This window comes from Ornithorhynchus anatinus, chromosome 13 (genome assembly GCF_004115215.2).
Source record: "Ornithorhynchus anatinus isolate Pmale09 chromosome 13, mOrnAna1.pri.v4, whole genome shotgun sequence".
NCBI classification, from domain to species: domain Eukaryota; kingdom Metazoa; phylum Chordata; class Mammalia; order Monotremata; family Ornithorhynchidae; genus Ornithorhynchus; species Ornithorhynchus anatinus.
Window position 1 is genome coordinate 41,563,757 of NC_041740.1, and position 13,841 is coordinate 41,577,597.

Genomic DNA, 13,841 nt, shown 5'->3' on the forward strand with positions numbered 1-13,841 from the left:
CCAAGCACTTAGTCCAGTGCTCTGCACGCAGTGAGCACTCAATAAACGCCACCGATCGATTGATTATAGAGATGGGTGGACAGAAATGATCTACAAACACTGGGACCAGGAGGAGGAACCTACTGGGAAAATGATCACTGCGGGATTTGTTAAGCACTCACTTTGTGGCAGGCCCCGGCCCGGGCGATCGGGTCGGCCCCGGTCCCTGTTCCGCGTGGGGACACGCTCTAGACGGGAGGGAGAACGGGCATTGATTCCCCATCTTACAGATGAGGAGACTGAGGCCCAGAGAAGGGAAACGGCCTGCCCTGGGTCACGCAGCCAGACGAGCGGCGGAGCAGGGATTAGAACCCAGGTCCTCCGACTCCGGGACCCTGCTCTCTCCACTTGGCCGCACCGCTTCCCACGGCCTCGACAGGAAACGGCCCTTGCGGACGAGTAGGTTCGCCGACGCGATGCGGGGGTTGGCTCTATAAACGGAAGTGTCATCGGGTTGACTCGATGATGACGGCAAGGGGTTTGGGGAGTTAATCAGGGAAGACTTCCTGCCTGGGGGGCGAAGAGGGGGCTCTGACCACGGGGCCTGGGGGACACGTGGTCCGCAAGACGCATCCCGCCCCCGTCCCCACCACCATTAGGGGCGGCTGAGAAAGGGCCAAATCCACTCCTGTCTTTTCCCAGAACAGCCAACAGGTCAGCGGGTCCGAAGGGCCCCTCCTCTCCCTCCCGCCCCCCCAACGGGCGGAGCGTCGAATTCGCTGACGGATGGGTTGCGGGAGGCCGGGGGCGATAACACCGACTGACTGATCAATCCCTCGACGGTAGTTCCGAGTCCCCTCGGCGGGGAGGGGTATACAAGACCGGGCGGGGGGGGGTGGCGAAGACAGTCGGCCTCATTGGGTTTAATACGCGTAATTGCAATCTCACAAACCCCATCTAGGTGCGAACAGTGGGCATAATTACCTCGGCGTTTTTGAACCGCCTTCTCCCGGAACCCTCCCGGCTCTCCGCTGGCTCATTACGATAAATACTCCGCAGGTGACACGTCCTCGAAGAAATAAGCGGGTTCCGCCTCACGAAATGATTCCGTGACACTGGGCAACGGGCACTTGACAGCTGCCGCCGAGGCGACGAGAGACGTTTGAAATGGAGGCGGGGGAGAGCGAGGGGGCCCTGGGGGACGGGTCAGTCGCGTCTTCCCGGCGGGGGCGTCCACGACAGGACCGAGGCCTGGATGCGGACTCTGCTTCGCCCTGGGAGCGACGCCACCTTGCCACCTGACGGTCCGGCGGCCGACCGAGGCCCGGAAGGACGGATCCCGTGGCCGGTGCGAGGGGTTCGACTGCTGCGAGGTCGGGGCGGCCCGGGGAGGCGGGAGGGGGAGTCCCTGCATCTCTGGAGGGCCCGTGGCCTTCGTTCAGCCCCAGGCCGAGCCCTGTGCTAAGCGCCGGGGACGGGGATGGGTTAAGCGGATGGTCCCCGGTCCCTGTCCCCCACGGGACTCGAAGTCTCCGGACCCAGGACTCACAGTCCAACAGGGCTCACCCACAGATGGAAGAATGGAGAATTAATTAATTCATGTTGCTATTTGTTAAGCGCTTACTCTGTGCAGAGCACCGTTCTAAGCGCTGGGGGAGATACAGGGTCATCGGGTTGCCCCGCGTGAGGCTCACAGTCTGCATCCCCATTTTCCAGATGAGGTCACTGAGGCCCAGAGAAGTGAAGTGACTCGCCCGCAGTCACACAGCTGACAAGGGGCAGAGCCTGGATTCGAACCCGTGACCTCTGACTCCCAAGCCCGGGCTCTTTCCACTGAGCCGCGCTGCTTCTCTGAGTAAGTGCTTAATAAGTGCTTGACAAAGGCGAGAGTTATTAATATCTTCCCCCGCCCTCTTGCACTCTGGCCCATCTTCCACACTTGTAATAACAGTAATGATAATTCCGGCATTTTTTAAGTGTTCATTTATGCCAAGCGCTGTGTTAAGTGCTGGGGTAGCTGAAAGATGGATTCAGGTCTAATACAGTCCCTAGGAATTAATAATAACTGTGATATTTTTTAAGCACCTGTTTGTCCCACAAGGGGCTCACGGTCCAAGGGGAGACGGGGAGGGGAGAGCGGGTAAGGGATCCGTTTTAGGGATGAGGAAACTGTAAAAGGAAGCGGACGACAGATAAGTGACAAAGGCAGAATTAGAACCCAGGTCCTCTGACTCTCAGCCCTGTGCCCAATCGAACATACAATCAATCATATTTATTTAGCGCTTATTTAGCGCTCATGTCGCTTTTTTAGGAGCAGTGTGGTCTAGTGGAAAGAGCACAGGCCTGGGAGTCAGAGGACCGGGGTTCTAATCCTAACTCTGCCAGTTGCCTCCTGGTTGACCTTGGGCAAGTCACCTAATTTCTCTGTGCCTCAGTTTCCTCACCTGTAAAGTGGAGATTAAGCACCTGTCCTCCCTCCTATTTAAATGGTGAACCACATGCGGCAGGGGGATGGTGTCTGAGCGGCGTGGCTCAGTGGAAAGAACATGGGCTTGGGAGTCAGAGGTTGTGAGTTCTAATCCTGGCTCCGCCACTTGTCAGCTCTGTGCCTTTGGGCAAGTCACTGAATTTCTCTATGCCTCAGTGACCTCATCTGTAAAATGGGGATTAAGATTGTGAGCCCCACGTGGGACAACCTAATTACCTCGTATCCTTCCCGGTGCTTAGAACAGTGCTTGGCACATAGTAAGCCCTTAACAAAAACCATCGCCATTATTATTATCATTATCATCCTCTGTGCCTCAGTCCCCTCGTCTGTAAAATGGGGATGAAGACTCTGAGCCCCACGTGGGACAACCCGATGACCTTGTTTCTACCCCAGCGCTTAGAACAGTGCTCGGCCCATAGTTGGCGCTTAGCAAGCACCGTGGTCATGGGTTCAAATCCCGCCTCAGCCGCTTGTCAGCTGGGTGACTTTGGGCAAGCCACTTCACTTCTCTGTTGCCTCAGTTATCTCATCTGTAAAATGGGGATTAAGACTGTGAGCCTCTCGTGGGACAACCTGATTACCCTGTATCTCCCCCAGCGCTTAGAACAGTGCTCTGCACATAGTGAGCGCTTAACAAATACCAACATTATTATTATTACCTGTCAAATGGGGATGCAGACTGAGCCCCACGTGGGACACCCTCACGACCTTGCATCTCCCCCCAGCGCTCAGAACAGTGCTTGGCACAGAGTAAGTGGTTAACAGAGACCATCATCACCATCATGTCCACCATCCCACCCCCCTAGACAGTGCCACTCTCAGCCCTGAGCGCTCAGTACAGTGTCCTGATCGACTGGGAGGCTGCCTGACTGACTGAGGGAGTGAGGGAGTCTTGTGAGCCCGTCTTCGGGCAGGGCTTGTCTCTGTCTGTTGCAGAATTGTCCATTCCAAGCGCTTGGTACAGTGCTCTGCACAGAGTAAGCGCTCAATAAATACTATTGAGAAGCAGCGTGGCTTTAGTGGAACGAGCCCGGGCTTGGGAGTCAGAGGTGGTGGGTTCTAATCCCAACTCCGCCACCTGTCTGCTGTGTGACCTTGGGTAAGTCACTTCACTTCTCTGGGCCTCAGTTCCCTCCTCTGCAAAAATGGGGATTAAAAAATGTGAGCCCCACGTGGGACACCCTGATGACCCTGTATCTGCCCCAGCGCTTAGAACAGTGCTCTGCACAGAGTAAGTGCTTAACAAATACCAACAGTATTATTATTACGCATGAATGAATGGATGGATGAATGAATGGATGAATGAAAGAATGGATGGATGAATGAATGCATGAATGAATGGATGGATGGATGGATGCATGAATGAATGGATGGATGGATGAATGAATGCATGGATGAATGAATGAATGGATGAATGCATGGATAGATTGATGAATGCATGAATGGATGAATGGATGGATGGATGGATGAATGAATGAATGAATGAATGAATGAAGTGAGAGCGGAAGGGCTTTCCCGCCATTCCGGGCCTCAGCACGCGCCTGGGGTCCTCGCTGCCCTCACATAGGTGTCCCCGACGCGCCTGTAACCCTTCGCCGTCCCTCTCCCTCCCCCGGAGCGACATTCTGGACTCCGGAGATCTGGAGAGTCGTTTTTAGTCCCTCTCGGGGGTTCGGGAGGGCCGGGTGCGGCGAGGCCGGGGCGCGGAGCCGGAGCGAGCGGCGCGGAGGGCGGCCCCGAGCCGGGGTCCTGGCGGCCGCGGGGAGGGGGGAGGTCCTGGCCGGGGCCGCTCCTGCCGGCGTCGTGCGCGGTGACGTCACGGCGCGGTGACGTCGGCGGGCGTCGGAGCGAAGGGGAGGCCCGCGGCCGCCATGAGGGTGGTAGCTCTCGTCAGGTAACGCCGACCCGCGACCGGCCACCCTTTTCCCGGCGCTCTGACAGTAATAATAATAATAATGATGATGATGATGATCATGGCGTTTGTTAAGCGCTTACTCTGTGCCGAGCACTGTTCTAAGCGCTGGGGGGGGGATCCAAGGTGATCAGGTGGTCCCACGTGGGGCGCCCAGGCTTCATCCCCATTTGACAGATGAGGGAACTGAGGCCCAGAGACGTGAAGTGACATGCCCAAGGTCACACAGCTGACAAGTGGCAGAGTCGGGATTAATAAGAATAATGTGGGTATTTGTTAAGCACTGAGGGAGATGCAGGGTAATAATAATGTGGGTATTTGTTAAGCACTTACTATGTGCAGAGCGCTGTTCTAAGCGCTGGGGGAGAGACAGGGTCATCAGGTGGTCCCACGTGGGGCTCATTTGACAGATGAGGGGACTGAGGCCCAGAGAAGTGACTTGCCCAAAGTCACACAGCTGGCAAGTGCCAGAGTCGGAATTAATAATAATAATAATAATGATGATGGCATTTGTTAAGCGCTTCCTACGTGCAGAGCACTCGTCTAAGCTCTGGGGGGATACAAGGTGATCGGGTTGTCCCGCGTGGGGCTCCCAGGCTTCATCCCCATTTTACAGATGAGGTGACTGAGGCCCAGAGAAGTCGAGTGACTTGCCCCACGTGAAACGGGGATTATTTTAGAGAAGCAGCGTGGTTTAGTGGAAGGAGCCCGGGCTTGGGAGCCAGAGGACGTGGGTTCTGATCCCGGCTCCGCCGCTTGTCCGCTGTGTGACCTTGGGCGAGCCACTTAACTTCTCTGTGCCTCAGTTACCGCATCTGCAAAATGGGGATTAAGACTGAGAGCCCCACGTGGGACAACCCATTGCCTTTTATCTACCCCAGAGCTCAGAACAGGGCTCTGCACACAGAAAGAGCTCAATAAATACAGCTGAGTGAATGAAAACAGTGCTCGGCATATAGTAAGCGCCTAACAAATACCATAATAATTACGTGGGGCTCAGTGGCAAGAGCCCGGGCTTGGGAATCAGAGGTCATGGGTTCTAATCCCGGCCCCGCCGCTTGTCAGCTACGTGACCTCGGGCAAGTCGCTTCACTTCTCTGGGCCTCAGTGACCTCATCTGTAAAATGGGGATGAAAACTATGAGGCCCGCATGGAACAACCCGATCACCTTGTACCCCCCCCCCCCAGCGCTTAGAACAGTGCTTTGCCCGTAGTAAGCGCTTCACAAATACCAACATCGTCATCATTATGATCATTCATCTGATCACTGTGTGCTTATCAATTATCAATATTATGATTATTTCTCTCCAGCACCCCACCCCTCGAGTCAGCACCACCCCGTTCTCCCCTTCCAGGTCATACCCACCCCCGGTAACCCCTCGCTCCCATTTTACACGCCTTTCGTCGCTCCTCACCCGGCTCTCCGTTTCTCAGCCCCTCACTTTCATTCGGTAGTATTTATTGAGCGCTTCCTATGTGCAGAGCACTGTACTAAGCGCCGGGAATGGACAGTTCGGCAATAGATAGAGACGATCCCTGCCCAGTGACGGGCTCACAGTCTGCCCCTCCTCCCCCTCCCCAAGCCAAACCTCTTTCTCTTTCCTTCCTCCCCTCCGTCTCTAGGTCCCAGGCTGGTAGGTGACATCGCGTTTCCCCCTCCCCGGTCACTCGGTGGAATTCACCCGGTGCTTACTGTGTGCACAGCGCTTTTTCCCAAGCCCTTGGGAGAGTACAGTGCATCAGACCTGGTGGTCGGATTCCCCGCCCACAACGAGCTTACCGTTCAGAGGGGGGAGTCGGACGTTAAATAACTTACGGATGTGGACGTGAGTGCCGTGGGGCCGTGGACAGAATGGATACTAAATGCCCAAAAGGGGCAGGTCCCCCGGCCGTAACCGCTTGCGGTTCGACGTCGATACGTTTTTCTGCCGTGGCCTTTTCAGACGGCTCTGGCCGAGGTACACGGGACACAGGGCAACACGAAAGCACCCGAGGCAACGGGGCGGTCAGCCGCGGGCTCCCGAGGCCTCAGGCCCGCGGTTTAGCATCCTATTCCAGTTTCCCGTCGATGACGGGGATTCTTTCCGTTGAAACCCACGCCTCTTCGGTCTCCAGTACCCCGCCGCTTGCTTTTCTTTAAAATAAAAGCAGTACGTACTGTGACGCCAGGATCGTTCTTGCCGGCTCTCCTTTTCCCTCCTTTTCCACGAGGGCGTTCTGGAGACTGACCGTCTGTGTCTGCTGGGCTCGGGAATGGGAGAGCTTCGAGGGACCCGGTTTATTTGAACGGTGTAGGCCGCCGGATCTCACCGGGCCGTCGCCCCTGGAGCCGTTCCTGTGAGGGGCAGGATGCAGCGTGGCCCGGCGGAAAGAGTCCGGGCTTGGGAGTCCGAGGTCATGGGTTCGAATCCCGGCTCTGCCACTTGGCGGCTGTGTGACTGTGGGCAAGTCACTTCACTTCCCTGCTCCTCAGTTCCCTCATCTGTAAAATGGGGATTAATTGTGAGCCTCACGTGGGACAACCTGATTATCCCGTATCTACCCCAGCGCTTAGAACAGTGCTCTGCGCATAGTAAGCCCTTAACAAATACCAACGTTAACGTTATTAGGATGGGGGGGAGGGATCTCAGTCCCCGGATTGGATACCCGTTTTCCTCCTCCTCATCGGTCAGAAAGCTCCCCGTGGGACGCGACGGTCTCGTGTCGTCCACCCCAGCACTTAATACGGTGCTCGGCCCCTACGCTTAATAAAAATCCGCAGCGATTCTTCTTCGGCGTGACCACCGGCCGGGTCGGGCGGCCCGGGTCCGCGCTCATCCGAGAGCCTCGGACGAGGTCCGGGATGGGGTGACCGGGGAGGGGGCTGGGTGGCAGATTCATAAAGTTCATTCGGTTGTGTTTATTGAGCACTCGCTGTGTGCAGCTTACCGTACTATGCGCTTGGGAGAGTACACTTAACGGTAAACGGACATTCTCGACCCACAACGAGCTTACAGTCTAGAGGGGGAAACAGGCAGTAATGGAATAGTAAAGAATATTACTTAGAATAAGTAAAGTAGAATCCAGCATCCCCCGGGAGGTGACAGGCCTGCCCCGTAAGCTCTTACCCAGTAAGGGCTTGGAACTAGTACCTAAAGCAAACCTAAACGACCTTCGTCGTCTTAGCAAATGAGAGCCCCCCCCCCCCGCAAAGGTGGGGCCGGGACCAGTTGGGTGGGCTCTGAGACCTCGGAAGGTGCTGCTTTACACGGCCCCCAGACGGTTTCGCAAGGACCCGGTACCCTAAAACCATAGGCCCACCAGGCTGCTTTTCCATCATTTCTGCGTCCTTAAGGCAGTCCGGTTCCAGGCGGCTTCGGGGGGAGGTAGGCTCCTCCAAAGAGGCAGGGGACCCCGGCTTTGTCAGCATCGCCACCCCGTACGTCCTTCCTCGGGGCCTCTGGTCACCGAGCCCGTCGGCTCTTGGCCGACACCAGAGGAAGCGTCTCCTACCTCGGCCCGGCCCGCACACCGCGCTCCCGTAGCGCCAACCTACTGCCCCGATCTCGTCTATCTTGCCGCCGACCCTTTTCCCACATCCTCCCTCTGGCCTGGAACTCCCTACCCCTCCGTATGTGCCAGGCCGTCACTCTTCGGAGCATCGTTAAGGTCACATCTCTTCCAAGAGGCCTTCCCCAATTAAGCTCTCTTCTTCCCGGCTCGCTCTCCCATCCGCGGCGCCTCTGGACGTCGACCTGCCGTCTTCGGACGTCTGCCGTTTGCCCCACCCTCGACCCTAAAAAGCTAACGTACATATCTTTAAATTATAAAGCGCTGAATTAATTCACAGTCGTGTCTCTGTCCCCCCATGTCACCGGATTCTATTGTACTCTCCCGAGCGCTTAGTACGGTGCCCTGCGTATAGAAGGCGGTCGATAAATTCGATCGATCGATTGAACGTGTCCCTTCCTCCTCCTCCTCCTCCTCCTCCCCCCAGGGCTCCACGCCCAACTTGGCAAACCCAGTTCCCATCTGCTTGACATCGCCCGGCGCAGATGGCTCGCATCCTGGGAGATTGGCTCCGGCGCCGTGGCCGGCGAGCCCGGCGGAGGAAGGGGCGCTGCCGGCCCCCTGGGCCGGCCTACCAACCGAAAGCTCCATTTCAGACGCGGGGGAAATATCGGGGTCCCTCGTGCCTTCACCTGGTGGCCGTCCGCCTCCGGACGGATTGGCCACGTCATCCGTCGGCCACGAGGCTTCTCGCGTGGGGCCGGCCGGCGGCCCGCCGAGCTCCCCGGGGCGGGGACGGACAGGCAGCTCCTCACCCGTGGCGGCATCGGCGTCCCCGGCAGAGAGAATTTACCGGACGAGAGGGATCCCCCGGGCGCTCGGCTCTCTAGACTTCCACGGCCCCGTCCGCCCTTTCGGTGCCTTTGGTTGCCGCCCAGTGACCTCTCTCCCCTTTCGAAGGGAATTCTCCCCTCCGGGGCCGCCGGACATTTTCACCCCAAGCCATCGCTTGCAAGCGGTCAGCGGTATTTATGGAGTGCTTACCGTCAGCAGGGCACCGTCGGTCGGTCGACCGTATTTACCGAGCGCTTACTTTATGCGGAGCACTGTTGGGAGTGCTTGGGAGAGTACACATTCCCTGCCCACGATGAGCTCACAATGTAGAGGACGAGCTGCAAGAGGCTCAGATAGCTGCCTCGCCCCCGTTTCTCCTCCACCCGCCCCCTCCCCGACTCATCCCCTCGGTCTAGAACCCGGACCCTGGGGGCCGGTGGCCTCCGCCCGCCGGGGGGCGGTCTCCCTGCACCTTGCCCCCTTGGGGATGGGTGGGTGGCTGGGCAGGGCCTCCCGGAGGCCGGGGGCTCCGTGGGGAGAGGACCGGGGAAGAAGCCTTTGCCTATGATTAGTCGTATTATGATTATTGTATTTGTTAAGCGCTTACTACATGTCAGCGACCGTGATGATAGTAATTATCGTAACGGTTTTCGGTGAGCACGTACAGCCGAGCGGCCCCGGGTGGGTGAGGCCTGGCCCGGACACCGGGTACCGACTGTCTGTTTTCTCTCAGCGGCGGGAAGGACAGCTGCTACAACATGATGCAGTGCGTGGCGGCCGGCCACCGGATCGTGGCCTTGGCCAACCTCAGACCGGCGGAAAGCCCAGGTGAGCCCGTCCCCCGGCCGCGGGATTCCCCCGGGTCCCCGGGCCCGCGGCCCCCAGGCTGCCCTCCGCTCTGGCGACCGAGGGGGCGACGGGCTCCGAGGGGGCCCTCCCGAAAGGAGGCGGCTGACTGGCTCGTCCCCGCTTTCATCGGCCCGCGGCGTCGAGGGGATCGGTCGACGAGCGCTGTTTGCCGAGCGCTCTCCGTGTACAGAGTTCCTGGGGGAGGACAGTTCAGTACATAGAGAAGCAGCGTGGCTTAGCGGAAAGAGCACGGGCTCGGGAGTCGGAAGTCGTGGGTTCTAATCCCCGCTCCGCCACTTGTCGGCCGTTTGACTTCGGGCAAGTCTCTTCTCTGTGCCCCAGTTACCTCACACGTAAAATGGGGATGAAGACCGAGCCCCACACGGGACCACCCGAATGCCTTGAATCTACCCCAGCGTGTAGAGCTTGGCACACGGTAAGCACTTAACAGATACTGTCATTATTATTATCAACATTATAACAGAGCTGGTAGACACGATCCCTGTCCACGGGGAGGTTTTCACTCTACGGTGGGGAAACACTGTTTCCTCTTTTGCGTGGTTTGGGGACAGGAATTGGGTCCGGTCTGATGATCTCGGGTCTTGCCCAGCGCTCGGCCCGGTGCTCGACCCGAAGAGAGCGCTTAATAAACGCCGACGTAACTACTGTCGGGGACACGGCCACCTCTTGGCTATCCAGAGACTTGGAGGCTAGGAACCCGAGCGCCGAAATCCCTCCAAACCCTATCGCAACTCCCGGAGAAGTTAAAACGTTGAAAATCGGTCGGCCCGTGCTTCAGCCTCGGCCCAGCCCGCGTTTTTTTGTTTGTCCCTTCCCTGGAATTTGTCCATTATTTACTGAGGGCCAGGCACTGTGCCGGGAGCCGGCGTACAAGTTGATCACGTCGGACATAGTCCCTGTCCCCCGGGGGACTCACCGTTTAAATCCCCATTTTACTGAGGCCCGGAGAAGGGAAGTGACTTGCCCGAGGTCGTCCAGCGGACACGTGGCAGAGCCGGGGTCAGAACCCGGGCCCTTTCGATTGCCAGGCCCGTGCCCTCTCCGCCGGGCCACGCTGCTCTCGGAGCTGAGCCTGGAGCAGTAATAATGATAGTAATGTCGGTATTGGTTAAGCGCTTACTATGCGCAGAGCACCGTTCTAAGCGCTGGGGGAGACACAGGGTCATCGGGTCGTCCCTCGCGGTTAATCCCCATTTTCCGGTTGAGGTAACTGAGGCACAGAGAAGCGAAGTGACTCGCCCACAGTCACGCAGCTGACAAGTGGCAGAGCCGGGAGTCTCACCCGTGACCTCTGACTCCGAAGCCCAGGCTCTTTCCGCTGAGCCACGCTGCTTCCCCGGGGAAGGGGAAGAGGAGGAGCCCGGATAGCGAAGGCCCCGGGGGGGCCCCAAGGGGGGGCCGTAATTGCCGGGGGTCGGGGCTGGCGGCGTTCGCCACCTTTTTCCAGATCGGGGGTCCCGCCCCAAATAACCCGGAAAACCCAGCCCCCAGAGCCGAGGGAAGCTCCGATCCGCGATAGGGGTGGAGCCCCCGGGCCGGGGGGTCGGCCGCGGGGAGACCCCCCCCGGCCTGGCCCTCTGCCTTCCGGACTGAGACTCGCCCCCGCCCCCCCGGCGGGCTCGGTGCAGGCGGCACGGACGAGCTGGACAGCTACATGTACCAGACTGTGGGCCACCAGGCCGTCGGCCTGTACGCGGAAGCCCTGGGCCTCCCCCTCTACCGCCAGACCATCCTGGGGAGCAGCCTCAGCACCGGCCGCGTCTACGCCGAGTGCCGCGGCGACGAAGTCGAGGACCTGTACCGGCTCCTGAAGCGCGTTCGGGTGAGTCACGCGGCCGCTCCGCCGGGGAGGGCGCGGGCCGGCCCCGGGCGGCACAGAGGGTAGGCGTCCTGAGCGGCAGGACGGATTTATGCCCGGGAGTCCGGGGCCAGGGGCGGGGTCGTGGGCCGGAGGGCAAGTATTCGCTCGGTCAATCGATCGTATTTACTGAGCGCTTACTGCGTGCCGAGCCCCGTACCGAGCGCTTGGGAGAGCACGGTATGACGACAGAACGGACACGTTCCCGGCCCGCAACGAGCTTACGGTCTAGTCTGCAGGCAAGAGTCTGGGTTCGGCCGCAGGCCCTCTCTCCCTCGAGCGGTTCCTCCCGGCAGAGAGCCCGTGGGGTGGTGCCGCCCGGGCCGGGGACCGGGGCCGGTCCTCCCGGCCACCCCAGGGGGGGACCGGAAAGGGAGGCAGAGCCCCGGCCGGGCCCCGGCTCCGAGGAGGCCCGGGCAGCGGAACCGCGTCCGGAGGGACAGGGGTGCCGCGGGCCTCCGATCCCATCCGAAACGGGCGGATCGGTGGTGATTAAGATGAAATTTCCCTCTCTATCCCGCCCGTCTGGGGAGGTACGGATCCCGGGCTGTCCTATCCTCGGCCTCCTTCGGGGAGGCCGTAAATTCACGCTAATGCCCCGTCGTGACGACCTCGGCTCTAGGGGGGCCAACGCCGTCACTCTCGCCGGAGTCGAGAGGGACGGGCCCGGGCCTTCGACGACTAAATAGCGGCTGCTTCTCCCGGACGGGAGTATTAATTTTACTCCGGGATATCTTAAAGACGTAAATACCGGCGATAGATCGCTTTCACCGGGCGACCCGTTCGTGAGACCGGAGCGCACGTCCCGAAAGACGTCTCGCGGATTCTAATGAATGATTGAGGAATGACCGACGGGAAGGGATCGGGGAGCCCCCGTGATTCTCGAGGCCGGTCTTCGCGGGTTCTGCGGGGGGAGATGGAGCGGGCACCGTTTCCCCGTTGAACGTTAATGGCCGCCTTGAAAGCCTCTCGATTCGTCGGTACTCGAAACGCTTATTTACAATAGAATGCAGTTGTGTAAGTTGAATGCGGATTAAAAAGCCTCAGTCTCTCATCAGCGCTGCCGCTCTCCCGTGCGGGTTTCGGGGGCGGTTTCGTGCCAGCGGCATCGCGGTCTCATTTTTTTCCGAGGCCTCCCACGCGGTACCTGTCGCGGGAGGAGGGGCGGCCGGGGCGGGCGGGAGCGACCCGCCCCCCCCCCCCCCCCCTTCCCTCCCCAGGACGTCCGCAGGAGCGAGGCGGAGGCAGGCCGGTCCCTGCCCGTCCCTCCTTATGGTATTCGTTGAGCTCTTACTCCGGGCCAGGCACTGTACTAAGCGCTGGGATAGATCCATTCCTTCATTAATAATAACGTTGGTATTTGTTAAGCGTCTACTACGTGCCGAGCCCCGTTCGAAGCGCCGGGGTAGATACGGACGGGGTCATCGGGTTGTCCCACGTGAGGCTCACAGTCTTCATCCCCAGTTGACAGATGAGGTAACCGAGGCACCGAGAAGTGAAGTGACTTGCCCGAAATGGCACAGCTGACAGGTGGCGGAGCCGGGATTTGAACCCGTGACCTCTGACTCCTAAGCCCGGGCTCTTTCCACTGAGCCACGCCGCTTCGCCATTCATTCATTCATTCATTCATTCATTCATTCATCCGGTCGTATTTATGGACCGCTTACTGTGTGCCGAGCCCTGTACTGAGCGCTTGGAAAGTACCGTTCGGCAACAGATCGAGACCATCCCCACCCTACACCGGGCTCACGGTCGAGATAATCGGGTTAGACGCGGTCCCCGTCCCACGGGGGGGCTCCCAGTCTCAATCCCCATTTTACAGATGAGGTGACCGAGGCGCAGAGAAGGGAAGCGACTTGTCCGGGGGTCAACGTGCCGGACCACGCGTTTTGCGTGCTCTCGGCTGGGAGGCCCGCCGCCGTCCGGCCACCCCGGGGCCGAATCCCGGCGTTAACGTCGGCGGGGGGCCCCCCGCGGCCCCCGGGCCGTCGGACCTTCCGCCGAGCCAGCGGAGGCGCGGACCCTTTGGTTTTTCCGATAGAGCGTGGGACCGCCCGTATCGGTGCAGTGGAGCGGCGGGGGATCCCCATTCCATTTCGTTCCTGTTCTCCGCCGATAGAAGAGAATGCCTTTAGCGCTAATGTACCCGTCCGCGGATTGATCGAGCGCACGGTTCCAGAAATAGCTTAATGGATCCTCCCCAGCAGGTTAGGCTGAGACGTGCCCGCCGCCCCCCGTCCCGCGGAGAGAAGAAAGCCGGAGGCGGAGCACCTCGCCGGCCTCGGGAAGCCGGAGACGGACAAACGGCCCGTCCCAGCTTCGCCGCTGGAGAAACCGGGGGTCCGGCCCGCTCCCCCGCCTGCCACCCACCAGGGGGTCTCGCGCCGCTGCTCGCGTTCCCCGAGCGCTTG

General features: G+C 59.5%; 1 protein-coding gene across 1 annotated transcript in view; it reads left to right on the top strand.

Annotated features, from left to right (window-relative positions):
- The first annotated feature begins 4,271 nt into the window (after positions 1-4,271).
- The window catches only part of DPH6 (diphthamine biosynthesis 6), a 63,865-nt gene continuing 54,295 nt past the window's right edge, over positions 4,272-13,841 (top strand). The window contains 3 exon segments of the mRNA XM_029078084.1: positions 4,272-4,361; positions 9,436-9,530; positions 11,201-11,394. Coding sequence (XP_028933917.1) covers positions 4,339-4,361; positions 9,436-9,530; positions 11,201-11,394 — 312 coding nt within the window. The 5' untranslated portion in view covers positions 4,272-4,338.